Here is a 24,500-nt window from a genome sequence, read left to right as displayed (position 1 = left end):
GTATCCTAATTAGGACATTGCGGTGTCGCGTCTAGGACGAGCCAGACCCGAATTGTTACCGAGACGACGACCGCCATGGGCAGCTGTGCGTCGTCGGAAGCGCCCATGGACAACGTGGCCGTACCCGCGCCGTACCACCCGCCACCGCCCATGCACCATAGCGGCAACGGCCAGCGCCACGCGGCCGAGCGCGTGAACCGTGCCAACTCGAACCCATCGGCGTACAACTCGGCGCAAGCACGCACGCCGGGTGCGCGCACGCCGGGTGGCGGTGCCCGAACGCCGGGCCGCGGCAACTTTCCCAGCAACAACAATCGCTTCCCGGGCAACCAGATGATCATGCCACGCTCGAACAAGGAAGCCAACCAGTTCCGCGACGACGTCAACTGTGGCGAGTACACGGAGCTCGAGCCGTACAAGAAGCAGTATTGGCTCGACGCGACCGACATTGTGCACACGCGCATCGTGCCGGGCAACTACATGAAGACAGAGCTCGGCCACTACCTCGGACAGCCCGTGCTTATCAAGAGCCTCATCTTCTCCGCGTCGCCCGAGGACTTTGCGAAGAACAAGAAGGCGCTCGTGTCCGAAGTGCGGTCAATGGCGCGCCTCCAGCACCCCAACATTGTCAAGTTCATCGGGTTCTACATCACCGAGGACCACGGGCTCTGCTGCATCTCCGAGTACATGGAGGGCAAGACGCTGCGCCACCTGCTCGAGAACAAGCGCGTCCAGCTGTCGTGGGAGAAAGAAAAGATCAGCATTGCGCTCGACATCTGCGCCGCGCTCGTCTACATGCACTCGCTCTCGCCGCGCCTCATCCACCGCAACATCCGCGCCGAGAAGGTCCTCCTCACGAACCGCCGCGAGGCCAAGCTCAGCGGCTTTGGCTGCGCGCGGGACCGCACGTACGAGAACACAATGACGGCGGGCGTCGGCGAGATTCAATGGAGCGCGCCCGAGTTGCTCCAGGACGGCGAGGACTACGATGAAAAGGTCGACGTCTACTCGTTCGGCGTCGTGCTCACCGAGCTCGACACGCGCCAGTCGCCGTACGAAGAGGAGCTGCAGCACACGCCGACGGCAGACCTCACGATGAAGCTCGTGACCGGTATGCTGCGCCCGAGCATCTCGGACGAGTGCCCGACGTGCATCAAGATGATCATCCGCCAGTGCCTCCAGCACGACCCGGCGCTGCGACCAACGAGCGACAAGGTGCTCGAAGCGCTGCGTGAAGCGCGCGTCACCTTGATGGAGGGCAAATGATAATAGACTCGTCTCTTCGTACTTCAGGTCCTACGACAGATACCGTAGCCAGCAGTCCTAGGGCTGCGCCCCGTCAGCCCTTCAAGCGGCTCCTCCGACCTGACGGACGGGCGCCACGTTGGCTCGGCGAATTCTGGTCTGTGATTGGTCCACTTTTGTTGGGCCAACTCGAAGCATCATTCTTCGCTGCGTTTCCTCGACCTCGCACATCATGAGCCGAGCCATCAATGCGCTGCGCCAGCGAGGCCTCTTGGCCGGCCTCACGCACGCCGGCGCTCCGTCCGTCCTTGACGCAGCCGTGGCCGCTGGCACCAAGCCCATCGGTGTCTACTGCGGCTTTGACCCGACCGCGAGCTCTCTCCATGTCGGCAACTTGGTCACGGCCATTGCATTGCGCCACTTCCAGCTTGCGGGCCTCAAGCCCATTCTTCTCGTGCGACTGTCCTATGTAGTAGTATGTGGGCTCAGAGGTGCTCGGGCGTAGGTGGGTGGTGCCACGGGTATGATTGGCGACCCCAGCATGCGCTCGGACGAGCGTGTCATGCTCACGGCCGAGGCTGTCGATGCGAATGCGAGCCGCCTCATGAAGTCGCTCGAGAACGTCCTCGACTTTGAGTCGTCTGCGGTACGACAGGACGTCTTACGATGCGAGCTGCTTCATCATGTGCATGCTGTAGACGGGCGCGGTTGTCGCCAACAACATGGAGTGGCACGGCAAGATGTCGGCCGTCGACTGGATGCGCGACTGCGGCCGCTTTGCGCGCGTGAACGCGATGCTGGCGCGGGACAGCGTCAAGCGCCGCCTCGAGAGCGACCACGGCCTGAGCTTCCTCGAGTTTTCCTACCAGCTCTTCCAGGCCTACGACTTTTTGCATCTGCACCGCCACTACAACTGCTTTGTGCAAGTGGGCGGCAGCGACCAATGGGGCAACATCGTCTCGGGCACCGACATGGTGCGCAAGGCCGACGGCAAGGTCCGCCATAATTCTTCCGTTCAAGATGGTCAACGAATGGTAGGAAGTGTACGGCGTGACGCTGCCGCTGCTCACGACCGCATCTGGTGAGAAGTATGGCAAGTCGGCCGGCAATGCTATCTGGCTCGATCCCACCAAGACATCGACGGTACGGAACTCGCTCGCACCCAGAGACTCACGCACGCACGTAGTTTGACTTTTACCAGTATTTTATCCGGTCCGAAGACGCCGATGTCCCAATGCTGCTCAAGACATTTACGTTCCTGAGCCTCGACGAGATCCAAGACGTCCTGGCGACGCATGCTGCGGAACCGGAGAAGCGCTTCGGGCAGCAGACGGTCGCCGAGCACGTGACGACGCTCATCCACGGCAAGGACGCGCTCGAGCAAGCCCAACGCGCCGCCAAAGTGCTCTTTGGCGGCTCCTGCGACGGTATCTCGGCCGCTACGATGCTCTCGATCGACGCGCCCAAGACGGCCCTGGCGCCGGCGCAGGTGATTGGCCAAAAGGTCGTCGACGTCGTCGGCCTTCTCGGTGCTGTCAAGACCAAGGGTACGACTCTCGTCGACGAGTGTTTTATGTGCTGAGACCGATCGTAGCCGAGATCCGGCGGCTCATCAAGGCTGGTGGCTTGTATATCAACAACGTCCGCGTCGAGTCGGACGCCGCGGTCTTCGAGTCGCACCACGCGATCGAAGGCCAGGCCACGCTCGTCCGCACGGGCAAGCGCAACTATCACATCATCCAGATCACGACCCCGTAAGCCGAGTGCCATTTCAGTGCCGAGCTTTATAAACCAAGAGATCGTTGAGGGTGCTAGTACTTCGTCTTCTATTGACTAGACGAGTCCTTTTGTGCGAAGCAAGGCGACGGCGTTGCCCATGCCCGTGCGCTGCGTAAACTCGAGCGCTACACATCAACAAACATGCGACGACGGTCTCAGGATACCAGGCTCGTACGGTTCTGCTCGCAGAGGGTAAAGAAGAACTCGCTCACGCAGCGCTTGAGGTCCGTGTCGAGGCTCGTCATGAAGCTCAAAAGACCTTCTTGGAGCGAGAACTTGGCGCTTGGCTGCGGCGACATGGGAAGCCCTTCCGGCGACCTACACCAGCTCTATATACTGATACAAACAGGTCGACCATGCATGCGTACGGCAGAGGCAGATCTACGAAATCACCTTAGTATATGAAGGAATACCAAGTGCCAACCTGTCGCGCCAAAGATGGCCGCTTTGCAAGCGTCACGAAAGCGAGCGTGCGTGGTCGAGAGCAAGTTGAGCCCAATGAGCAGCGGCGTCACGTCCCCCGCTTTCCTACGCTGCATAAGGAACCTGGGCGAGACTGGCGACGTATGTACTTGGTCTTCTCAAGGCGGACCTTGAGGAGCTAGCGCCCTTCACCTCAGCACTTTTGCCCACTGAAGCATGGCATACCATGTAGTCCAAGAACGTTAGTAGGTCCGAAGCGGCGTTGTGCGTCACTAGGTACTCAATGTACGTTGGGTGCTGCAGCACCATGAGACAGTTGACAGTCTGCAGCTTGAGCTCGAGGATCGGTGCCGTGTTGGGTAGCTGCAGGAGGTCACACAGCAGCGGCATCGCTCTACGCATTTTATGTCAACGTCACGAATCACATGACGCCGTACTCGTCGACGGCGGGCCATGGCGCATCGACACTTGCATCCTTGTGCTACAATGGATGATGATGCGTCGTCGGCACGTCTAGAGCAGCAATATACATGCGACGTGATGACAAAGATGGCCTTGACAAGCTCGACGACAAGTGCAATCTGGGGCGACGAAAAGGCAAAGTCCCGGCTGCGAATGCAGTACGCCGCCGTCTAATGGGTCCCATCAACGATCCGGGATACGGAGGGCGAGAGGTAAACGCACGGGCAGGATCGTCGCGTACACGTGAAGTGCCGTAATGGCCGTGGTGATGGCACGCGGCTGCTCGAACGTGGCAAGAATGCACTTCCAGAGCAGCGTGTGGAACTCCATGGTCTGCGACGACTAGGCCAAGCGCACATGAGCACCAAGCTACAATAGCACGACAAACCGCCGATAGCGCCAGTAGAGCGTCGTACTGAGCGGTGGCCAAAAGTTGCTCAACGAAGGCGGGGCGGATGTACACGGCGTTGACCATGCACCGAATGGCCTCGAGCTGGACCGCATTGCTCGCTTTCGTTGCGTACGGTCTGGCCGCGTGCCGCAAGAAGACGTCAAACGCCTAGAACGCGTTGTATCCCATGCGACACCAAGGCTAAAGTGTACCTCGGTCGAGAGCAAGACGGCAATGTCCCGACGCTCCCGCATGAGGATTTTACAGACCGTCAAGCTCGCGTGGATGCCTACGCGCGCTGGTCAAGGCGACATGAAGTCGTCGCGTACCTGCGCCCGGCAATGTTGGGTCCCGCAACGCCTGCCACAGCATCGCACACACGTCCGCTTTGAGCGCGCGGTCACTGTCAAAGGTCGCCGCGTCTACAGCGCCATCATGTCCAGCTGCCGATCGCATCTGCGACTACCTTTGGCCGACGAGGCAAAGGCGACGACGGCGGCGGTCCATGCGTCCGACCCGGTCGCTGCTGCCAAGATCGCGTCCATTGAGATTTGGATCGTCCGGTTGTGAGGCGCCATCATTGTTTGGGTTTAAATAGTTTTTTGCATGTTAAGTTTCGCGTCTAGGACGCAATCTGAATGCCATGCGCGCAGGCGACATGTTGTCTTTGCAGCCGTTCAAGTGCACGCACTTGAGCTTCTTGGCGTGCTTTAGGAGCGCGACCAAGGTTTCGTCAGTGAGCTGGCTGCACCACACGACCAGGAGCTCCTCGAGATGCAGACAGCCAAGCACGAGCTCGGCCATACTGTGGTCCGTGACGTGGACGCACCACGACAGGTTCAACCAGCGGAGGTTCGTGCAGTGCTGCGCCAGTGCAAGGACGGTCTGGTCGGTCACAAAGCCACAGTTGTTGAGGTCGAGGTGGCGCAGGCGGCGGCACTGCGACGCAATCCGCACCATGCCCAAGTCGGTGATCTGTGTGCACCAGCGCAGACGCAGGACTTCCAAGCTACACAGCATTACGATGAGATCGTATACCAATCTGGACTCCGGCGACGTACTCGGGGCACGACTGCGCTAGCGACAAGAGAGCAACGTCCGAGATCTTGCACTGGCCCAGGTCGAGTTCCTTGAGAAGGTGTGTGTTGCCAGCGTGCGAAGACGCAAAGGCTTCGTCTGAAATGTCCTAGACAATAAAAAGGTGACGCTGCATGTGTCATCGACGAGGCAATACCATGAAAGAGAGGTTGAGGGTCTTTAGCGCCATTGAGCCGTGCAGCAGAGTGCGAATGGACTCGCTGTTGATGCGCTAGATCCGCAGGATGAGGCCTAAAAGTAACGTCTGTCATGACAGACCTTGCAGCGGGAAAAGTTGAGCTGCGTGAGCGACCGGTAGGCCTTGACGAGGTTCAGAATCAGCGCTTGCGTTACTTGCGAGCAGCCCGCAAAGCTCAGCGCCTGCGTTGTATGAGACGTGCACCGTCATCGGGCCAATGTACCTTGAGTGAAAGGCAGGCGCGGAGCGGGTAAAAGAGAGACTGCTCGGGCTGGAAGGCTGCGTCGGTGATGTGGCGGCAGTTGTCCAGGCGCAGCTGCTGCAGGTGGGCGCAGCCCTGCATAATGTCTTGCACGACCGTATTGCTCACTTGGAGGCAGTTGGAGAGATCGAGATACGTCTACAGCGCCATGAGCACCGCCATCTTGAAGCGCCATCAATGGTAGTACCAGGTACGGGCATCGGAATGGGATTTGGCGCAGCACGGATTTACGAATGGTGTTGCAGCCCACGAGGCGAATCACGCGGCGCGACACGGACAAGAACGCCGAGAGGCGGTCGTCGGTCACCTTGCCCTTGTCGGCCAAGGCCGCGAGAAGCGATTGGGCAAGCTCTTCCGGCAGGCGCCTACACCATGCTTCCATGAGCATTGCGCAATGTGCCACGAGGCGTAGTACGGGAAGATCATGTCGACGCCACGCATCGCCGGGCCCTCGGCGTTGACAAGCGCGAGGACGCAGAGCTCGACGAGGCTCAGCGGCAGCGCGGGCGGCGCCGCGTCCTTCCACGTCGCCGGCTTGAGCGAGGGCGGGTAGCTGTACTGGAGGCTCGTCAAGATGCGCGTCTGCGTCGCCATCGTCCGTCGCTGGAATCGCACTGTGCGAGTGGTCCCACCCTTTGTCATCCACGCGAACCTGGTACGGCCAGTGTACGTCGTACACATCCATTTCATTCCGTACATTACATACTGACATCCATACAAAGCGTACATAAGCACGCACCGTACATCCGCTTCCGTTGGTCAAACCAGCCAATCGGCGCCAGGCACAGGGCAGAGCCCAAATCTTTCGCTGCTTTTTCGAACCGGCACCTTCACTCAGCCTCATGAGCATCGTCCGGCGGGTTCTTGTGGCTGCGACGGCGCAATGGCTGGCGGGACATCGCTCCCCAAGAGCCGCCCATTGTCCTATGGCGCGAGGTATCTTTCGAGCTCGCGGTATCCTGTCGCTACACCACACCACTGTGGGACAGCCGCGACCCGGATTGACAAGCTGCCTTTGCTGGTGCACTCGAGAAGTCGCATGCAAAAGGGAGCGCTATCATGTTTTACGTACGAGGCCAAGGGTTGGCACGACGGCGCCAAGGTGCAAGGCGCACGGACCAAGCTGGGATCGTGGCATCGTCGGGACGAGGGTCGGAGCTTACTCCAAGACGTGTTCGGCCATGTGCTTGGCGACGAGGCGGCTCATGCTAATCGCGTTGCGCCGAGCGATGGCATTGGCCGACCGGCCGCGATGGCCTTTCTTCGGCTTGGCACCGCGTTGGTGGACGCTACCAGTTGCAGTAGGAAGGTCTACCTCGTTCTCGTCCTCGCTGTCGTCCTCAAGGCTTCGACGGAGCGACGAAGTGAAGGCAGGTGTTGTACGAAGAGGGGAACGTTCCAATGGCGGAGACGGTGTAGCTGGCTTCGACTCCTCAAACCCCGGCGGTGTGGTCGCAGTGGGCTTGGCGCTCACAGAAAGGACAGGCATGCCTTGTTGGGACTGCAGCGCACTCAACGCCGTCGACATGGCATCGATTTTGGCCTCGAGAGCGCGAACGTGGCCTCCAAACTCGGCACGGAAGGCGTCGTTGGTGGCCGCTGCTTTGTCAAAGCCCATGCAGCGCGCTTCAACGCGGGCCACCGCAGTATTGCCGTGGGAGAGCGCTGCCGCCAGTCGCGCGTCCAGGATCGTCTGAGCCGTTTCGATCGACGCTACCTGTCGCTTGAGCGCCGTGAGGGGAATTGCGTACATGTTGGTCGCCGACTTCAAGGCGACCTCGATACGGACGTCGACGGCGGCCATGCGCGCAGCGAGGTCCGTGAGCGTTTTCACATGAGTCGCATCCGCAGCGTTGCGCTGTGCTGCCATCCCGTCGACCGCGTCGTGAAGTGCATGGATCTTGGCAGAGTTCGAGGCCATCTGGGTGCGTAGGTCGCTCGCGTCTGGCTCGTCGCGACCCCGTCGAGCTGGGGCTGCACCGGTAGCCGTCGGTGACGCGAGGCTGCTCAGGGCGACGAGTGTTGCAGCGATGATGGCGCAGGCCAGCGCGATCTTGAGGAGCGACAGCAGCAAGGAGCCCGCGGTGGCCAGGAGTGCGTCTTCCATCATCGTGTGCAAGCCGGGAGCGATGAGACTGTGAGCTTGGACTCGGTTTCGTACCTGAGAAACCTCTCAGAAAAGATAGATACGCATATCGTGTTATAGAGGTTTTTGAGTTTTGGCGGCAACCAAAAACGACTTCGCAAAGCAGCAGCCCGCGAGTCTGTAGACAAGCGACTGAGAAACGCATGCATGTCCTGTCGCCGACAACAACACCTCGGTGACCACGGTATAGATCCACAGACTACTAGTAGTAGTAGAGCATCTTGGGGCGGGAACATCCAGCTTCGCAGGCGAGTGATTGCTTAGCACAAATGACCCACATCGCAAGCACAATGACTGCAACTGGAAGCCATCACTCCACCGTGTTTCAACGACCTCCAACAGAGAAAAAGGCGAGAAGCAAGTCGGGGGCGTTCTTCTATACTAGTACGCCAGCAAGCGGCGTCTATATTGCAGGTTCTTTCACTGTAGTATGTGTGTACGAGGTAGCTAGCTCACACCGAGTGGGCGCGACGAAGGGCTATTCTATGCACGGTTTGCGCCGCGTCCGTCTTGTTGCCCGACCAGTAGTAGAAGAGGCCGAGCACGACAAGACCGAGCCAGAACCACCACTGCGCCTTGAAGACAACGAGCGCTGTCACGACGGCTATGACTGACGTGAGCTTGACCTTGACCTTGGCCAAGTCGTCGAGCGTCCGGTAATAGTCGACAGCGACCGTGGGCACGTGGCTCAAGAGCACGTAGAAACCAGCAAAGACAGCGCCAAAGACGCCGAGGAAGAGGGCGCCCCACGTGTTGCGCAAAAGGACACGAGCGTCTTCGCTGTTGGCGATGAGCTTGTCACAAGACGCGCGGACGTCGGTGAGGAAGGAGAGCGTCGCGTGCACGTTCAGCCACAAGACGGCTTCGCCCACGTCGTACGCGTCACTAAGAGCAGCGACGAGTGCGCGCAAGTGGGACGCACATGCGTGCTTCGATGCTTCCAGCGACACGCTGGCCGCCGCGATCCATGCATTGACCGTTTCCTGCCAGTCCCATGACGCGAGCTCGTCGTGCGTCGGTGAAGCTGTGATTGGCGTGGCCTTGTTGGGAAGACGGTGGGGGCGGGGGCCTTTGTCAAGGGCCTCGTTGGACACTTCGATCGCGCGAGGCTTCTGGAGCGGCGTATCATCAGCAGACGCGTCGCCCTGCTTCGATGGGGCACCCGCAAGCGGTTGATCGTCTGCTTGCAGCCGCCGGTGCGCAGTCAAGGGTCCCGCATTGTCTTTTGCCGACGCAAGTACGGGATCGCAAGCCACCTTCTGAGGCTCGTCACGTGTTGCGTCGCCGTCGATTGCATCTGCGAGAAGTGGCACTCTTCTGTCGTCAAGATCAGTCGTATCACGCTCTTTGGATGCAACGTCTCCATTGGCCATGGCGCCCGAGCGCCCAAAGCTGTCGAATGCAATTGTGTCAACAGATGGGAGCGTGTCGTGGACTTTTGCCATCATCTTCTCCATATCTTGCGCTCGAGCGACACGCTCTGCGAGGGTGAGACCAGTCTCTTTCGAGATCTTGGTACTTCGAATGCCATCAAAGGGTTCGATCGCTGCGTCGGGGGCGACGGGCACTTCGACGACCTCGGCCTCGTGTCGTGTCGACACATGCACGGCGCCAGATGGAGCGTCCGCAGCAGCATTGCGGCCGCTGGGGTCGTTGGCCACTTGCGTCTTCTTGTTCGGCAGCGAGATCGAGATGCGCTTGACCGTTGTCGTTGCGCCGGTGGGCGTGACGTGCTCGACGTTCTTGGGACGGGCAGGTTCGCCAGCGCCGCCGTCGAGGGCCGCGCTCGGCGCATCGGCTGCGGCATGTACAGCTTGAGGCGTTGTCGCTGCCATGGCCATGACCATACAGGCGCATGCTACCCTTCGTAGGGTCCGCGCCGATCGCCGCGGTGGTGTCGAGCGCATGGCTCTGTTGGCGTTTGAATTTGCCGTTGTGTGCTTCCGATTCGTACATGTCCTAATTAGGCATGTCGTCACATTTAATTAATGCAAATGCTCTTGAAGATTTGAGTTTTGAATAAAATCACTCAACCAGGCTTTTCGGACATTGAGTTTGCAAGTCACGCCAAGCCACGTAGCAGGATGCTCCAGCGGCTGCGGCAGTACGACGTGTACACCAAGGGCGTCGAAGGCATCCAGGAGCGCACGACAAGCGGGGCCATCATCACCCTCGTGAGCCTCGTCGTCGTTCTCCTGCTCTTCCTCTCGGAGCTGGGCATCTACACGACGACCGAGGTCGTCAACCGCATGTATGTCGACATCGACCCGGTGCGCCTTCGCCTCGCCGCCGCCACGCACTCATGGCCTATGTAGCAAGACACGATCATGCACGTCGAGGTCGACATTACCTTTTTGCATGAACCGTGCACGGGTACGTGCGCATTCGACCACGCACACCTCACGTCGCGCCTGCTTAGACGTGGCCATGGACGCGAGCGACACCAAGGGCAACCGCGAGGTCATCGTCAAGAGCGACGTGATCGCCTACCCTCTTGAGAACAGCGAGGAAGGCTGCCGCTTCACGGGCTACGTCGACGTGCAAAAGACCGCGGGCGACATCAACTTTGCGCACGAAGGGTCGCTCAACATGTTTACGTTTCTCGAGTTCCTCGACTTCAACTCGTCGCACATTGTGCACTCGCTGCGCTTTGGGCCGTCGATCCCCGAGATGATCAACCCGCTCGAGAACGTGCACAAAGTTGTCGTCGAAAACTGTACGTCTCGAGTCGCTTCATTCCTCGTCTGACACGATGTCTAGTCAAGATCTACAAGTATGGCATTTCAATTGTACCGACGCAGTACACGCCGCTGTACGGGCCATCGGTCCAGACGTACCAGTACTCGGTCACCGAGCACGCATCAGATGTACGTAGTGTACTTGCGCCTTGTGCTCATGATGCGGTAGCCGAATGAGAATGGCCGGTTCTCGTTTCCTGGCGTCGTCTTTTCGTATGAATTCTCGCCCATCAAGGTCGAGTACATTGAGACCAAGCCGTCGCTCCTCCAGTTCCTCACGAGCACGTGCGCGATCGTCGGTACGCTGCGACGACCAACCCTCCATGCGTCATACCCCTCTCTACAGGCGGTGTCTTTGCAGTCGCCAGAATACTCGATGGCCTCGTCCACAGCGTCGCGTCGCGCAAGATCGATTGAGCAGCTCAAGAAGAAAGGCAGAAGTCGCTGGCTGTTAAATGAGTGGTTGCCCTTCATCGCTGTTATAATGCGTCTCGTCGTCCGCCGCACGCGGCAACGGTGTCGTTGCCGCTTGGGTCAAGTCGCGGTTGGACTTCAGAAACACGAGGTTGGCCACGTCTCGCGATGGACTCGAAGCGAAGGACACTGTCGGTTGAGCCGACGTGGGGAGGCACAGAATGGAGCGGGCGACGCGCGCCAAGATTGGGAAGCGTCGGCGCTGAAGCTTCCACCACTGCAGCACGTTGGGCTCGGGTGTTGTCTCGTCCAGCAGCGGACTCTCAAAGTACTTGCGCAGCTCGTCCTCGACGCTGCACGCGTCATTGTCGTCGTCGTCGCTCGAGTCGCCATACATTGAAAGCAAGGACGGCGGCGTCGACTGCACGGGCTTGGCGCTGGCGCTGACGACCGACGGGCACGCCGCTGCCACCAGAAGGCGCGTCCGGAGGTCGTCCTTGGCCAGCGCGATCGTGTCGGCGTCGATGCCGAATTTCGGCAGCCGCTTCCGCTGGCCCGGGTCCAAGAGCGCGGCAGCGACGTGGAGCGATGATATGGACCATGCTTGAAGACGGTCGAGGACCTTGAGCCGAAGCCCTTCGTCGGTGGCGAGCGCTGGCGCGGCGCAGTACGTCGTGAGCGCATGCTTCCAGTAGCACACGGTGTGAAGCATCGGCGTGGCATGCGCTTCCAAGGCCTCCACAGCTTTGGCAAACACTGAGGCGATCGCGTGGACGGCCGAGACGATGGACAGCGCTGCGTTCGAAAACGACGCGCTCGGGTACCAGAGGCTACGCGAGGCCCACTGCTGCTGCGTGAAGCTCGCGGCCGCTTGCATCGTCTGCCACGAGACGCGGGAGCCGAGTGGAAGCGTCCACTGCCGCGCATCGTACCCGGGCGCCGGCATGTGCGTCACCAGGTCCACGAGTGCCCGTAGCAGGGGAAAGGTCTCAGTTGTATCGTCGCGCCTAGCTCCAGTTGGCTCCGACATCCAGGAAGGCAGTCGTACCAAGACTCGGGGCGGAGGAGGTCCGTTAGCACTGCGTAGAGCACATTGATCGGGCACGCGAGTTGCCCGGCGCTGGCCTGAAGCGGCGGGATGCGACTGCAGCTCGGTGCGCAGACCATCGTATCGGGGTGGGCCGAGAGGCTGAGGTTGTACGAAGCGAGTGTCTCGTGCACCGCCAGCGCACTATCCTGGAGCGCAACGACGTCCAGAACCCGGTGGTGGAGGCCAAAGTCGGCGTCAATATAGTGTACTGCGACGAGCATCAATGTGGTGTCGTCGACCGTGACGCGCAACGGACGCACCGAGAGGCCAAAGGTGACGCCGTCTTGAACGACCATGGCGAGCCGCGCCGAGAGGACAGCGCGCGCCATCTCCACGAGCGACTGCATCTTGGCGCGTATGAGCGTGACGTCTGGGATGACCGCCCGGATCGACGTCGTCGTCGCGCGCCCGAGCTCGCTCGTCGCTTGTAGCAGATGCTGAAAGCTCTCGCGGCCAAGAAGGTCAAGGTCGAGGCCACTCTCGCAGCAGCTGTAGAGAAACGCATGGGCAAACGTCTCTTGCAGCAACTCCAAGGGCCGTCCGCACGAATGCTCGAGAAGCAAGGCCGTGGAGCCGCCTGGTGCGTAGCTGAAGAGCGACTTGCATGCGTAGCAGCCAACGTAATAGCGCCCGAGATGCTCGGTGTCAACCACGAGCTCGCCGTGCCGATAGACAAAGCCGAATCGCTCCCAGCACGGCGCCTTGCGCTCGTTTGGGTGGGGCAAGAGCGCGTACGCAGAGCTCTCTTGGACGAGGCTGGCGCGAATGGCTTGAATGTCGTCGTCCAGGGCATCGATTCGGGCGCGCTTGGCGGATATGAGCGAAGCCACTTCGGGTCGGCGCTGCGAAGCGCGGACGCGGCCCAAGGCGTCGTCATCACACGTGTGCGTCGTCATCGTGGACGTGCCGTTGCGCACCTTGTACTGGTACACGACGTAGCAATCACGGCAAGCGACAAAGCCCGAGTCGAACGCACGCAGCGGCATCGCGTTCAGAAACACGTGGCCAAACTTCTTCCAGCAGCCCGACTTGATACCGTTCGGGTTGTCCTGCAGCGTGTACCCGCGCGCTTCGTCGCCAGCGACGAGCGCATGGTGAATCTCCTTCTTGAGCGCGTCGAGTTCTGGGTTCTTCATCTTGCGCTGGGGCGGCTCAATAGGTCGGGGCTTGCGCTCGTGCGGGCAGCGGTGCGCCATGATCGTCGTCGTGCCGTTTTTGCTCTTGAACGAGTAGACCGTGTGGCAGACGTAGCAAGCGACAAAGGCCGTGTCGTGAAGCTTCACGAGGTCGTCGGGCGCCGATCGATGGTACACGTGGCCAAAGCGCTGCCAGCACTCGGACTTCTTTAGCGCCAAGTTGGCCTTGACCACATATGGGCTTGGCGTCGGGCCCACGAGGCTCGCATGGAGACGCGCCTTGAGATTGTTGATCTCGTCCGACGCCCGCGGGCGGTCTGGCAAGCCCTCCTCCATCCGCACCCGTCGGTAAAAAAAAGTTCAAATACGGCATGTGCCAGATTTAGTATAAGAACTGAAAGGAGGACACTGTTCGGTTCAAGCGCGGTGCAGATGTAGGCGCATGTTGGGGCGGTAGTGCGACGTCGCCCTGCCGCGCAGAGTGGTCGTGTTTGCTGCTGTGCATGCTAGTACGAGTTGTTCTCAGCGGCGCTACTTGGTGGACATGCCAATATTTTCGCAAGGGCAATATGGGTATCGAGGAATGATGATCGGACAATCGCTCCGTCCATACAAACGCCAAGCGAACGTCATTTTCGAAAGCCAGCCCGACAGCTCCTCAGCCCGACGAGCATGTTTGGCTTTAACGTCGATAAGCTCAAGCCGAACCTCAAGATGGCGGTCGGCCGCATCGGCATCATCAAGAACAAGAAGGCGAACGCAGCCAAGGTGCTGCGCAAGGAGGTCGCCAAGCTCCTCGCCGAGGGAAAGGAAGAGAAGGCCCGCATCCGGGTACGTCGTCGCCACGCCATAGGCTCGCGTCATGCATCCCATTCGTCGTCTTTAGGTCGAAGGGCTCATCCGCGAAGACTTTGTTGTCGAAGCCTACGAGATTCTCGAGCTGCTGTGCGAGCTCGTCGCCGAGCGTGCGGCTCTCATCAAGGCCGAGCGCGCTTGCCCCTACGACATGCGCGAAGCTGTCAATACGTTGATCTGGGCCGCGAACCGCACCGAGATCCCCGAGCTCAACGAGGTATATACACGATGGCGTATGCAGTCGTCGCCTCAACGCACTACAGGTCAAGAGCCAGCTGACCAAGAAGTATGGCCAAGACTTTGCCGCCGCCGCCTTGCGCAACGTCGATGGCTGCGTGAACGAGCGCGTGATCCACAAGCTCAGCGTGCAGGTGCTTTTTCGCTCGTAGTATGATGCGCCAATGCTCTCCATAGCCGCCCAACTCGTTCCTCGTCATCAACTACCTGAAGGAGATCGCCAAGCAGCATAATGTCAACTGGGTGCCGATCGAGACGCCCGCCATGGACCCGCTGGCGCCAATGATGGCGCCCACAGGCGTCACCGTCGGCCAAGCGCCCGTCTCCGGCCCCAACTACGCGGCGGTGTACGCCACGGTACCTGTTCGCCTGCATGTAGAACTCTACCACGCAGCATGCCTTGTAGGCGCCACCCCCCGGGAAGTTGCCGTCGGCCTTTCCCAACGTGCCATCCGCCGCACCAATTACGTTGCCAGTCGCGGCTCCCGCGGGGGCGACGGTGCCTCCGCCCTCGGTGACACTCAATTCGGTGCAGCAGGCGCCAGCGGCCGGCGGCGATACCAATGGTATGAGTCCATCAACGTGGCACGTAGGTTGACGAGGCGCCTCGATGTAGATGTGCCTGACTTCGATATTCTCGCAGAGCGCTTTGCCAAGCTCCGGAAGCGCACATAATGTATAAAAATGAACTTGTGGTCCAAGGTCTTTAGACGAGGATGAGCACAGTTGGTGGTACCAAAGGCCGAAGGGAGGTACCTGCTGCATGCGTGATGCTCCCAATCAACTCTTCGTTGCTTGAATATTTGTGTATTTACTGTCGCTGTGCAACACTTGAAGCACCATAGATCGCTTGCGTTGACCTAGCCCTTGCAGGTTCCTCGTGTTTTTTCTTGTGGTGAATAGCGATGGCTTGCGTGCAGCTGCTGTTAAATCTGGACCTGGGGTGCTCTACTAGTAGGAAGCGATGACATGACAGTGTTTCACTCTGGAGTCGGTGGTGTTGTTGAATTGTCAATTTTTAATTTTACTTAATGGTACAAACGCGGGTATTTACTTGGTGTTGCGCGACGGCTGCTTGAGCGTGCGGACGTGGGTGGGCTTGGGGTTCTTGTTGATCGTGACGCGCGACTTGGGTTCGTGCACGTGCTTGGTCGGCGCGACTTCCTCGATGCTCTTCTTGGACTTGCGCTCTTCGTACTGCTCCTTTGTCGTCTTGTTGTGCGATCGCTTGTGCTCGAGACGCTTGATGGCGTCACGGACTTGCTCGGCGAGCTCGACCTCGTGGATCATCTCGTTGACCTTCTCCATCTCAAACACCTTGGTCTTGTCCGTAGGCGAGAGCAAGATGCAGTTGGAGCTTTCAACTTCGTGCATGATGACAAAGCCTTCGTCGCCGGGCTGCGCGCAGAGCGGGACGTTGTAGTGGAAGCGGTGGTCGTCTTCGTTCCAGCGCATGCGGGGCAGCGTGTCCATGGCTTCGCTGGCCTGGTGAAGACAGATCTTCGTGTCGACGGTCATCGTCATCGTAGTGGCCGCCATGTTGATGGTCGTTGGTGGGTTGTCTCGGAAATAGGATAATGAGGATACGAAGGAAGGCGTTGTTGGTCGGCTGCCCTGTCTGTGCAGCGCCCAACTTCAACCTGGGCAACGCAAAGAAAAGCGGCCAATCAACGACCGTTGCGTAAAACAGGAGCATCTCATTGGCCAACGGCCAAAGTGCACATAAAAAGCAACCAATCAAAAAACGCCAAAGATATTAGAAATACGGGACACTGGCGCTGGGCGCAAGGCGTGAAGTAGCGCCTTGGACGCTCAAGCTCGGGAGCGCAGCGAGCGGCGCGCGTAGCCGCTTCTGCGACGGCGGACGAGACGCGAGGACGGAGCCGACGATGAGCTGCGGCTTGGCCGTCACAGCATGCCTACACACGACCATGGTGGTGCGACATCCGGGATGTGGACTTGGTACCAGACGCGGTGGCCAGCCTTGCGACGCAGCGGCTGCGCCTCGTCGGCTCCCGCCACTTCCAATGTCTCACTTGTGCGAAATGGAGAGAGACAAATGCCCAACGCGCTTGATTTCTTGGCGGGTGAGGATACGTTGCTCGTTGGCGCGCTCGGCATTTCCTGCAGCGACGTGAGAAAGACCGAGTCTCCTGCGTCGCTGGCCACAGTGCGACCCAGAAGCGCGGCCATGTCTTTTTGCAGCGCAAGCATTGCATCGAGCGGCTTGGACGACGTACTACAGGCCGCAGCGTCTTCCAAGGTCGTCTCTTCTTGCTCGGGACTGTTGTTGTTGCTGCTCAGGGTCGATGGAGCGCGTGCAGGTAGTCCGGGCAGCTGGCGCATGGGACCCAACATACGTGTCTGCTGCACAATGTGCTGGTTGCCGAGTTGAGCAGCGTCGATAAAGGACGGGACTTCAATCGACGACCACGCGCTGCTGCCGTCGACTTTGGCCATGCAGTAGTTTTGCACATCAATGACGTGGGCGGGCGCCAGCACGTAGTTGGCATCCCACGTCGTATTGAGCGCAAAACCGTCGACGGTCGACACAAGCCCGACGGCGTCGCGGTCGCCGATGCGCTCGAGTACCGCGGCAGCGTCAGCGTCCGACACGTCAAAGTTGGGCACACCAGCGCCGCGCGGAAGCCCGCTTTTGTGGTGGGATCTTGACACCCGATGCAGAGGTCCGCACACTGACTTGTCGAGCTTTGTCTGGGACGTGGTCGTGAGCTCGAGAATTTTCCAGACCTTGTGCGATGCCTTCAGGAGCTGCGCGACCGGCAACGTCGTGTTGCCGTTAAACGGGGCCTCGTCTTGGCCTTTGAACGACGCCAGGACAACGTACTTGGTGTCGTTCGAGACACTTAGAATCGGCACGTACTGCCGGCGCCGGACTTCGACCCACTCGCCAATCTTGACGGGCACGCGGACAGGACTGCCGATTCCATCGGGTGCGGTGGCGGGCGATAGCGCTGGCGCGCTCGCACTGTGCTGCATTTCCCACGGGCGGTCGTACTTGCGCGGCACGTCCTTCTTGTTCCAGGGAAGCTCGTCGGCGTTGCCTGTGACGTGAGCGCTTGGATCAGTCGATGACGCACCCATCCACATGGCGTGCCCGAGCGACTGCGACGACGGATACAAATCCTCGAGGGACATGTGCGCGGCCTCGAGAAGCGGTTTGAGCGCCTCGTACTCGGGTGACGCCGCGGACGTGGCGGCAGACAGCGCCGGAAACGACGGCGACCGTGACAGCAAAATCACGACGTAGCAGCACCGGCGCTGGAATGCTGGATCTGATATCGGTTTGCTCTTTGGCGGCAAGAACGTCGTGTACACCATCGGCACGGTCGCCCAGAGACGCCGCTCGTCGTCGGGCAGTCGCGGTATCTGGGCGGCCTGTAGCTTGTGGAGGTGAAAGGCGAGTGCGACGCGCACGTATGGCGGGACGCGAAGCAGTGCACGGAGCACATTGCTCTCGACCTGACCGAGGAGGTTGATCGTCAGCGCATCCGAAACCATTTGCAGTGGCACGGTGGAAAACTCGTGCGGCAAAAGGAGGAGCAGCAGAAGGTGCAGCGTCGCACGAGGTGGCAGCTGGAGCAGCGCTGGCAATGGTACTCGTGGCCACTCGGTGTGCTTGGTGTGCGTAGGTGCCACGCTGAGCCCGTCGTTGTGCAGCACAGCGATCGCATCGTAGTGGTGTAACAAGCTGACGAGGCGAAATGGCTCGCGCAGCGACAGACTCGACGGCTCGTTGGCAATCGCCGCCATGAAGCGCGTGGCGCGGCTGTCGGCGCGCGCGCGCACAGCGGGCGGCGTCCAGAGCGCCGACGTTGTGCCGTAGCCATCGACATCGCCATTCATGAGGACGTGCACGTACCTGTCGTAGCGCTCCATCGAGCGAAGGCGCTCGGCCGCCGTGATGTAATGGCCGTCGAGAGACATAACGTTGGGCAAGAGGGCGGCGACGATCATGCGGTACGTCGCCTCGTCGTCGTCGCCAATGAGACTGGCGTTCCCGTGCAAGTGCAGCTCGACAATGTGAACGTCATGGAGCGGCACGAGGTCCTTGAAACTCAAGCTGCCGTCGCTCAAATTCAGATACCCCAGCGCGAGACAGCTCGAGAGCGGGCTCAGGTCGTGGAGCCGCTTGTTGGCGCTCAAATCGACGAGCCAGAGCTGCGGGAGGCCTTCGAGGTTGCTTATGTCCACAAGCTTGTTGTGGTTTGCGTAGAGCGAGTGGAGGCAGCCGCAGTGCTGGAGGTTGGCGAGACCTTGGACGCTGCAGTGCTCGATGTGCAGCACCTGCAGCTGGTCAAGAGGCGCCTTGCTGCGCCCGCGCAGAAGCGCCTCGTCCGTCACGCGCATGCGCAACACCCGGCTAAATATAGGCCGGCGGCACGTGGTGCCACGAGTGCGACCGCATGGCTTTGGACGTTTCCCCACAGAGTAGCTCGAACGACGTGTCCTAGCTCTCGATACGACCCTGTGCTTCTGTCGTAAAGACGCCGTAGCATGCTGAAGCAATCTTTTCGATCGAGGACCGCTGGCCCAAGCAGAGCTTGGGCCAGCGCAATTTGTGATTCCTGTAACACACACGCAACGAGTACGAGAGCAGTGGGGTGATTGCCACCGAGATTTTACTGGTTTAGGAACCGGCGTTGTTGGAAAATACATATAACTTGGTACTCGCGCCATACTCTGCAAGGCAATTCGTCCTGCACAGGTTATGACGACCACCGCGATCGAGTGGTGTAGTTGAGGGCCCTTGTGCAATCATGTGGCTCGCTGTGCCTGCTTGGCGAGGTTTGCTTGATGCAGCTCGGACTCGGCCTCGTGCCGCACCAGGACGTCGCGCGACTTGAATTTGCGCCGGCAAAGCAGACAGTGGAAGGCCGGTGTGACGACTTGTGGAGGCGCCACGATTGATGGAGCTGGGGCCTCTGAGGTATTCGGCGGTTTGCCGGACGCGAACGACGCCCACCCGCCGCGCTTGGCCTCCAAGTCGGTCGCGAGCAGCGCTTCCCGGCGATGGTCTTCTGGTGTCGGCAGTGGCGTCTCGACGCGCTTTGTCTTGTGCTTGGGCGAGGCGATAAACACCCGCTCGAACCCGTGCTTTTGGAACTCGGCGGCTGCTTGTCGCTCTTCCTCGGCCATGAAGGCGGCGTAAATCTCGTCGGGCGTGCGCATCCGTATGTGCGTCGTTGGCGCGGGTCGCTTGGCCGGCGGATCGTTGCTCTGGCCTCGTCGCCGCTTCTTGCTCGACGACGTGATCGACGCAAGGTATTGCGTCTGGCTCGCGTCGTCGGCGAGGCACTCGTACGCGATGCTGAGCTTCTTGAACGCATCCTCCGCCTCTATGGCACCCGGTGAGCATTCTATATGTGCAGTTGATACGTACGCGCATGGGCACTCTTGTCCGGATGCACAACGCGCGCCAGCAGCTTGTATTGCCTAGCGATGTACCCGTCAGAGGCAGCACACTGGCGACGACCACGTACCTCCGGACGGTCGCGAGGTCGGCAAACTCGACGCGGTCAAGACCAAGCACGGCAAAGTGGTGTCTATACCCATGAGCTTAGATATCACGGCGGCCATTATGTGTCGCCGTACCGAGCGCCGAGGATCCGGGCCACCTCGCAGCCGCCGGCATCGTCCATGGCCAACACCTTGATCAATTGCTTGCAACCCTTCAACTAGGCCCAGGATCCCATGATCCCATTTTCGCTCCTACCGGGATTAGACAAAGCTTCCGGTAGGACAAAACACGTTGCACATCAAAGTTGAAGGGAGCTAGCTCGCGCCAAGCTCGCCAGGCGCACCATCGCACGCGGTAACATTATATCTCGCATTATAATAATCTCACGCACTACGTTGCAGCGAAATGCATCCGATAGGTCGGGAGCAGTCCTGGCAATACAACGGGATGCTCACTTTGTCTCATGACGTGGCAACACGCCAAATTCATACGTCGAGCTAACTGTTAGCTGCAACCTTGCGCAGAGCGACAGGGCGGCAAGGAACTTGGGACTGTGCACATTGGTTCTACACCATGCTTTTACACTTTGACGCCTTTACACGCGAAAAAGCCACTGAGGATTCATTCATTTCTCATTTTGCAGGGGTCCGCACCGCCGCCGGGTCGGGGTAGCCTTCGTGCTACGTCGGGGTGAGGAGATCGCAGCATTCGGCCCACAGGCTCTGCCATCCTTACCGCCGGTTGTCGCGGACTCCTGCAAGCTGAGACCAGCGCAAGTTGAGCACCGCCGCCGGGTCGGGGTAGCCTTGTGCTACGTCGGGGTGAGGAGATCGCAGCATTCGGCCCACGGGCTCTGCCATCCTTACCGGCGGCTGTCGCTTGCTTGCGTTGCTTTAGGAGTTTAGGAGTTTAGGAGTTTAGGATTTTAGGAGTTTAGGGGTTTAGGAGTTTAGGAGCTCAGGAGCTTAGGAGCGTAGTATAGACCTCGTTCGGGATAGAAGCACCGTCCATCGCAAGCCTCTATGTCAATCAAATCGGCGGTATCATTGTTGCACCAAGTGCATACAATGTACTACTAGTACTTCTTAAGTTTATGCCGCTGATGCCACCAAGGTACCAACCGGTTGCGCGACGGGTGTAACTGCGTGTAGATCTGCGACCTTCGAAAGCGTCATTTCGGGAGATGGGCGGCATCGTCTCGACGGAGGACGCGAGCCTCATCTACACCACGCCGGACGGCATTGGCATCCATGACGACTTTGCGCGCGGGTACGAGCCAGACATGCCGCTCGCGATCAAGCGGCCGTTCGTGACGCACGCCGACGACGCATCCGGGAGCATTGGGCAACCATCTCGGCCGGCTCGCCCGCCTTTCTACCGCAAAAGCACATGACGCCCGTCAAGTTTTTTCACACGACCTTCTACGCCAAGCTCTTTGCGCGCGTGCCGAGCGCCCGGCGCCTCTTCCGGTCGTCCATGACGCTGCAAGGCAAGTCCATCACGGGCATGGTGCACACGCTGGCGACATTGATCCGGTCGCATGACGTTGTCGAGACCGCCCAGCGCCTCGCCACCATGCACGCGAGTTACGGCGCATGCAAAGAGCACTACGCCGACGTCGGTCTCACTTTGCTCGAGACGCTCGAAGCGGTGAGTGGTCCGGTGTGGTCGGAGCAGATCAAGACCGCGTACCTCAACGCCTACTGTTTTGTCTACTATCTGATGCTGCCTGTGATCTTGAGCACGCCCGTGACGCCGCTGGCGCCGAGCGTCGACGCGCACATCGTAGCGACCGACGCCATCGCATCCAACGTCTATCGGCTGCGGATTGCGGTCGACTTACCACTGCGGTACCACCCGGGCGACGCAGTTGTCGTTGGTGTCCCGCTCGCGATCGGAGAGGTCCGCGCAGTGGTTGCGCTCACGAGTCTGTACGACGCAAACTCGCGAGAGATCGAGGTGTGCGTGGAGAACGTCGACAAGGTCTCCGAGTGGCTCTGCAATGCCCCGTTGCAGTCGACGTTGCAAGTCTTTTGGGTCGTCTCGAGCCTGCACTGGGAGCTCGACACGCCGGCGTTCTTGCCTCGGAAGGCGCTGTTTCTGAGCCAAGGCGCGGCCGGCGCACCCTTCTTTGCGACCGTGCGCGCCCTCCACGCTGCGTCGATCGACTGCGACGTGCTCTGGTTGCAGAGCGGTTCTGAGTCCATACCGTATTTCGAGCACCCGTTCGACGACATCCCGTGGGCTCGGTGCCAAATTGCACTTGTCGATGCACCCACCGCGCTTTGTAGCTATGACGTGGCAGGCTGGCATGCCTACATTGCTGGATCGACTGACTTTGTCGAGACCAGCACGCAAAGCTTTGTGCAAGCCGGTGGCAGCGTCAGCGAGATCGACATCTATACGCTTCACACGGCGGAATTCGAACTCGACGAGATTTGTCATAGAAGTACTAATTAAGATATGAAAGCTAGCCCCTAACACGCGCCCATTTCTTGTCGCAAGGTGCGCGCGATCGTCTTCATGCGGGGTACCGAGTTGGACGTCGCTGACGACGTCTTGGACATGGCGCGCAGGAACGGGTCGGTGTTGATCCTAGTGAGTTTGTGTAAGCGATCATGTTGCCGATGGTGGTCGCACCATTGCTTGATGCTTTCTAGCGAGTCGCGGAATTGGTAGACGATGAAGACGGCGTACTGGGTGAGCGGCGTCTGGCGATCGATGACCATGAGCTGGAGTGTCTCGCAAAAGAGCTTGCACAGATTCGAGTCGCTCAAAATCGTCAACCGGTTCTTCGGGACGAGAACGCAATTTTTGATGGCCTTGGCCATCTCGAGGCGAGCGTAACAGCTGCGCGTGTCTTCGAGGCTCGTGTGGACGAGACCCTTGAAGTCCTCGCAGTACTCGGTAATGATATCGTCCGAGACGGCGCCCGAGCCTGGAAAGACCTCGGGCATCGCGTCAATATTGAGCCATGCGTCGCTCTTGCGCAAGATGCGGCGCCTATATGGGCATGAGTGCACGGCCGATATGTAGGCGCGTACGTGTCCTCGAGGGCGTCCTTGTCAAAGGCGCTGCACTCGCTTCGGATTATATCGAACAGCCGAAGAAAGTGGCCTTCGTCGCCCTATACCAGGCCATAACGACCGATGACCACGTAAGAGCGATGGGAAATACCTCGAGGAGGTAGCTGTCGACTTGCACAACGTCCGGGGTGTCGATGGGCTTGGTCAAGCTGAGCCGGAACGTGACTTCTTCGGCGCAGAGCAGACCGTGCACTTCCAACTACCAACAGTGGTGTCCGACAACGGTAGCAGAGATGCGATGCCATACCTGCCACGGCATCTTCTTCTCGTAGGCAAACTCGAGGTTGAGCATGACTTGCTCGAGACGGTACAACGTGTCCTGCGGGCTCAACACCGACGTGAACGACGGGTTCACGACGTGGTACACTGGGTTCGGGTCCGTCAGCGGGATTTCGACGCCTTGCTCTGTCAGCCCTTCGGTCCGGGGCGCATACGACGCCTCCGGTGCCGCTTCGCTGCTGGGCACGTCGCTGCCAAGGAACACATCAAACGCCGGCTTCTTGGGGGGCCCGGTGTAAAACAGCGGCGTGTCAATGCTGCCTGCGCCTGCGAACATTGGCGACGTGGCGCCGTGGGGCGGGTAGAGCATGTTGTAATGCGGATCGTACGACGTGGCGTCCACGCCCTACGCGCACGCATGAGCGGCCTCGTCGCTACCACATGCGGCGGCTTACAAACGGGCGCGACTGGAATTGTTTCGCGACGGCGACGTGGCGGTAAGCCGCGGTCGGCTGTCGCGGGGCGTACTGGTCGGGTTGAGATTCGAGGTAGCCCTAGGTCACATGTCCATGGGCATGGCCTGGAGGATGGTACGTACAGCGCCATAGAATTCCGGGAGGGCCTCGGCGCCGGTCGCCCGCGGGCTCGCATGCTCCTGCTCGTCGTGGTCGTGCTCCATGCTGCGGCCTTGGTCTTGGGAAATGATGTCCGTGGCGTCTGGCCGCGACCGAATTCAATTTTATATCGTGGCAAAGTGACGCCTCTTTATTGTATTGCATACGTTTGTATAGTTGAAAGGCGATTATGTAAATAAAAATGTATTTGTATTTTTTTGGATCCAGGACCGGCCACGGTGTAATCAAGTGAAAACGAGGCCAAAACGACCAGCACTCACACGCAACGGGTATTTTAGCCAATAGAACGTGACGAATCGCTGCAAAGCGATCGTTTGTACCAATACGCTGCTAGGATTGGTGTAAAAGAAGGCATTGCTGGCCTTTTCCATCCAACGAGCGCGTGGATTGGATGATATTGTCCACCGAGTCGAATGATGGGCTGGACATGCCATGAGAGTGACGCCGTCGATGCGAGCTTCTCTCGAGATGAGACGTGAGAAGAACCTGGCAGAATGTACCGCCATACATCTCTCTAAAGGTTGTGGCTATTCCGCTCAGAACTTGCCGTGTGGTCTCTACTGGTGCACCATATACTGGGAACGGCAAGCGCGAAGAGAAGGGGGCGTTAACACCCATAACGTT

At 59.6% G+C, this 24,500-nt stretch overlaps 14 protein-coding genes across 14 annotated transcripts; 5 read left to right on the top strand and 9 right to left on the bottom strand.

Annotated features, from left to right (window-relative positions):
• The first annotated feature begins 19 nt into the window (after nucleotides 1–19).
• On the top strand, nucleotides 20–1,292 carry SDRG_01364 (TKL protein kinase). The gene has a single exon (XM_008606885.1). The coding sequence runs from the start codon at nucleotides 76–78 to the stop codon at nucleotides 1,264–1,266; it is 1,191 nt and encodes a 396-aa protein (XP_008605107.1). The 5' UTR covers nucleotides 20–75; the 3' UTR covers nucleotides 1,267–1,292.
• A 185-nt stretch (nucleotides 1,293–1,477) lies between these two features.
• On the top strand, nucleotides 1,478–3,003 carry SDRG_01363 (tyrosyl-tRNA synthetase; the record flags this gene model as incomplete). The annotated part of the gene is made up of 6 exons (XM_008606884.1): nucleotides 1,478–1,699; nucleotides 1,751–1,891; nucleotides 1,944–2,240; nucleotides 2,284–2,388; nucleotides 2,432–2,792; nucleotides 2,840–3,003. The coding sequence occupies 6 exons, from the start codon at nucleotides 1,478–1,480 to the stop codon at nucleotides 3,001–3,003; spliced, it is 1,290 nt and encodes a 429-aa protein (XP_008605106.1).
• SDRG_01362 (hypothetical protein) lies at nucleotides 2,984–4,857 on the bottom strand. Its single transcript, XM_008606883.1, has 13 exons — nucleotides 4,767–4,857; nucleotides 4,630–4,722; nucleotides 4,513–4,589; nucleotides 4,298–4,468; nucleotides 4,132–4,251; nucleotides 3,978–4,079; nucleotides 3,885–3,928; nucleotides 3,673–3,841; nucleotides 3,597–3,625; nucleotides 3,449–3,552; nucleotides 3,393–3,405; nucleotides 3,200–3,342; nucleotides 2,984–3,149 (listed from the first exon to the last, which is right to left on the bottom strand). The coding sequence occupies exons 1-13, from the start codon at nucleotides 4,843–4,845 to the stop codon at nucleotides 3,079–3,081; spliced, it is 1,215 nt and encodes a 404-aa protein (XP_008605105.1). The 5' UTR covers nucleotides 4,846–4,857; the 3' UTR covers nucleotides 2,984–3,078.
• A 13-nt stretch (nucleotides 4,858–4,870) lies between these two features.
• On the bottom strand, nucleotides 4,871–6,481 carry SDRG_01361 (hypothetical protein; the record flags this gene model as incomplete). Its single annotated transcript, XM_008606882.1, has 7 exons — nucleotides 4,871–5,309; nucleotides 5,362–5,486; nucleotides 5,535–5,609; nucleotides 5,657–5,758; nucleotides 5,800–5,976; nucleotides 6,026–6,203; nucleotides 6,254–6,481. Coding segments are annotated over 7 exons (1,285 nt in total), but the record flags the coding sequence as incomplete, so codon positions are not given.
• Nucleotides 6,482–6,873: 392 nt separating this feature from the next.
• Nucleotides 6,874–7,991, bottom strand: SDRG_01360 (hypothetical protein). The gene has a single exon (XM_008606881.1). The coding sequence runs from the start codon at nucleotides 7,946–7,948 to the stop codon at nucleotides 6,998–7,000; it is 951 nt and encodes a 316-aa protein (XP_008605103.1). The 5' UTR covers nucleotides 7,949–7,991; the 3' UTR covers nucleotides 6,874–6,997.
• A 343-nt stretch (nucleotides 7,992–8,334) lies between these two features.
• SDRG_01359 (hypothetical protein) lies at nucleotides 8,335–9,911 on the bottom strand. Its single transcript, XM_008606880.1, has one exon. It carries the CDS (start codon nucleotides 9,889–9,891, stop codon nucleotides 8,437–8,439), a length of 1,455 nt encoding a protein of 484 aa, XP_008605102.1. The 5' UTR covers nucleotides 9,892–9,911; the 3' UTR covers nucleotides 8,335–8,436.
• Nucleotides 9,912–10,068: 157 nt separating this feature from the next.
• SDRG_01358 (hypothetical protein) lies at nucleotides 10,069–11,139 on the top strand (the record flags this gene model as incomplete). The annotated part of the gene is made up of 6 exons (XM_008606879.1): nucleotides 10,069–10,254; nucleotides 10,300–10,357; nucleotides 10,404–10,700; nucleotides 10,745–10,851; nucleotides 10,892–11,021; nucleotides 11,069–11,139. The coding sequence occupies 6 exons, from the start codon at nucleotides 10,069–10,071 to the stop codon at nucleotides 11,137–11,139; spliced, it is 849 nt and encodes a 282-aa protein (XP_008605101.1).
• On the bottom strand, nucleotides 11,133–13,704 carry SDRG_01357 (hypothetical protein). Its single transcript, XM_008606878.1, has 2 exons — nucleotides 12,185–13,704; nucleotides 11,133–12,143 (listed from the first exon to the last, which is right to left on the bottom strand). Exons 1-2 carry the CDS (start codon nucleotides 13,696–13,698, stop codon nucleotides 11,174–11,176), a joined length of 2,484 nt encoding a protein of 827 aa, XP_008605100.1. The 5' UTR covers nucleotides 13,699–13,704; the 3' UTR covers nucleotides 11,133–11,173.
• Nucleotides 13,705–14,005: 301 nt separating this feature from the next.
• SDRG_01356 (hypothetical protein) lies at nucleotides 14,006–15,173 on the top strand. Its single transcript, XM_008606877.1, has 6 exons — nucleotides 14,006–14,193; nucleotides 14,249–14,434; nucleotides 14,481–14,588; nucleotides 14,632–14,811; nucleotides 14,861–15,020; nucleotides 15,071–15,173. The coding sequence occupies exons 1-6, from the start codon at nucleotides 14,035–14,037 to the stop codon at nucleotides 15,127–15,129; spliced, it is 852 nt and encodes a 283-aa protein (XP_008605099.1). The 5' UTR covers nucleotides 14,006–14,034; the 3' UTR covers nucleotides 15,130–15,173.
• A 251-nt stretch (nucleotides 15,174–15,424) lies between these two features.
• SDRG_01355 (hypothetical protein) lies at nucleotides 15,425–16,052 on the bottom strand (the record flags this gene model as incomplete). Its single annotated transcript, XM_008606876.1, has 1 exon — nucleotides 15,425–16,052. A coding segment is annotated over one exon (548 nt), but the record flags the coding sequence as incomplete, so codon positions are not given.
• A 146-nt stretch (nucleotides 16,053–16,198) lies between these two features.
• SDRG_01354 (hypothetical protein) lies at nucleotides 16,199–18,872 on the bottom strand. The gene is made up of 2 exons (XM_008606875.1): nucleotides 16,421–18,872; nucleotides 16,199–16,373 (listed from the first exon to the last, which is right to left on the bottom strand). The coding sequence occupies exons 1-2, from the start codon at nucleotides 18,823–18,825 to the stop codon at nucleotides 16,211–16,213; spliced, it is 2,568 nt and encodes an 855-aa protein (XP_008605097.1). The 5' UTR covers nucleotides 18,826–18,872; the 3' UTR covers nucleotides 16,199–16,210.
• Nucleotides 18,873–19,233: 361 nt separating this feature from the next.
• On the bottom strand, nucleotides 19,234–20,117 carry SDRG_01353 (hypothetical protein; the record flags this gene model as incomplete). Its single annotated transcript, XM_008606874.1, has 4 exons — nucleotides 19,234–19,814; nucleotides 19,859–19,911; nucleotides 19,959–20,021; nucleotides 20,071–20,117. The coding sequence occupies 4 exons, from the start codon at nucleotides 20,115–20,117 to the stop codon at nucleotides 19,234–19,236; spliced, it is 744 nt and encodes a 247-aa protein (XP_008605096.1).
• A 1,208-nt stretch (nucleotides 20,118–21,325) lies between these two features.
• SDRG_01352 (hypothetical protein) lies at nucleotides 21,326–22,396 on the top strand (the record flags this gene model as incomplete). Its single annotated transcript, XM_008606873.1, has 1 exon — nucleotides 21,326–22,396. The coding sequence occupies one exon, from the start codon at nucleotides 21,326–21,328 to the stop codon at nucleotides 22,394–22,396; it is 1,071 nt and encodes a 356-aa protein (XP_008605095.1).
• On the bottom strand, nucleotides 22,352–23,963 carry SDRG_01351 (hypothetical protein). The gene is made up of 7 exons (XM_008606872.1): nucleotides 23,840–23,963; nucleotides 23,697–23,795; nucleotides 23,270–23,647; nucleotides 23,114–23,221; nucleotides 22,981–23,063; nucleotides 22,577–22,939; nucleotides 22,352–22,531 (listed from the first exon to the last, which is right to left on the bottom strand). Exons 1-7 carry the CDS (start codon nucleotides 23,918–23,920, stop codon nucleotides 22,414–22,416), a joined length of 1,230 nt encoding a protein of 409 aa, XP_008605094.1. The 5' UTR covers nucleotides 23,921–23,963; the 3' UTR covers nucleotides 22,352–22,413.
• Nucleotides 23,964–24,500: the final 537 nt, after the last annotated feature.

The sequence above is a fragment of the Saprolegnia diclina genome (assembly GCF_000281045.1).
Source record: "Saprolegnia diclina VS20 unplaced genomic scaffold supercont1.3, whole genome shotgun sequence".
Lineage (NCBI taxonomy): Eukaryota > Oomycota > Saprolegniomycetes > Saprolegniales > Saprolegniaceae > Saprolegnia > Saprolegnia diclina.
Note: the sequence above shows the minus strand (reverse complement) of the source record. Positions and strands in the feature narration are given on the sequence as shown.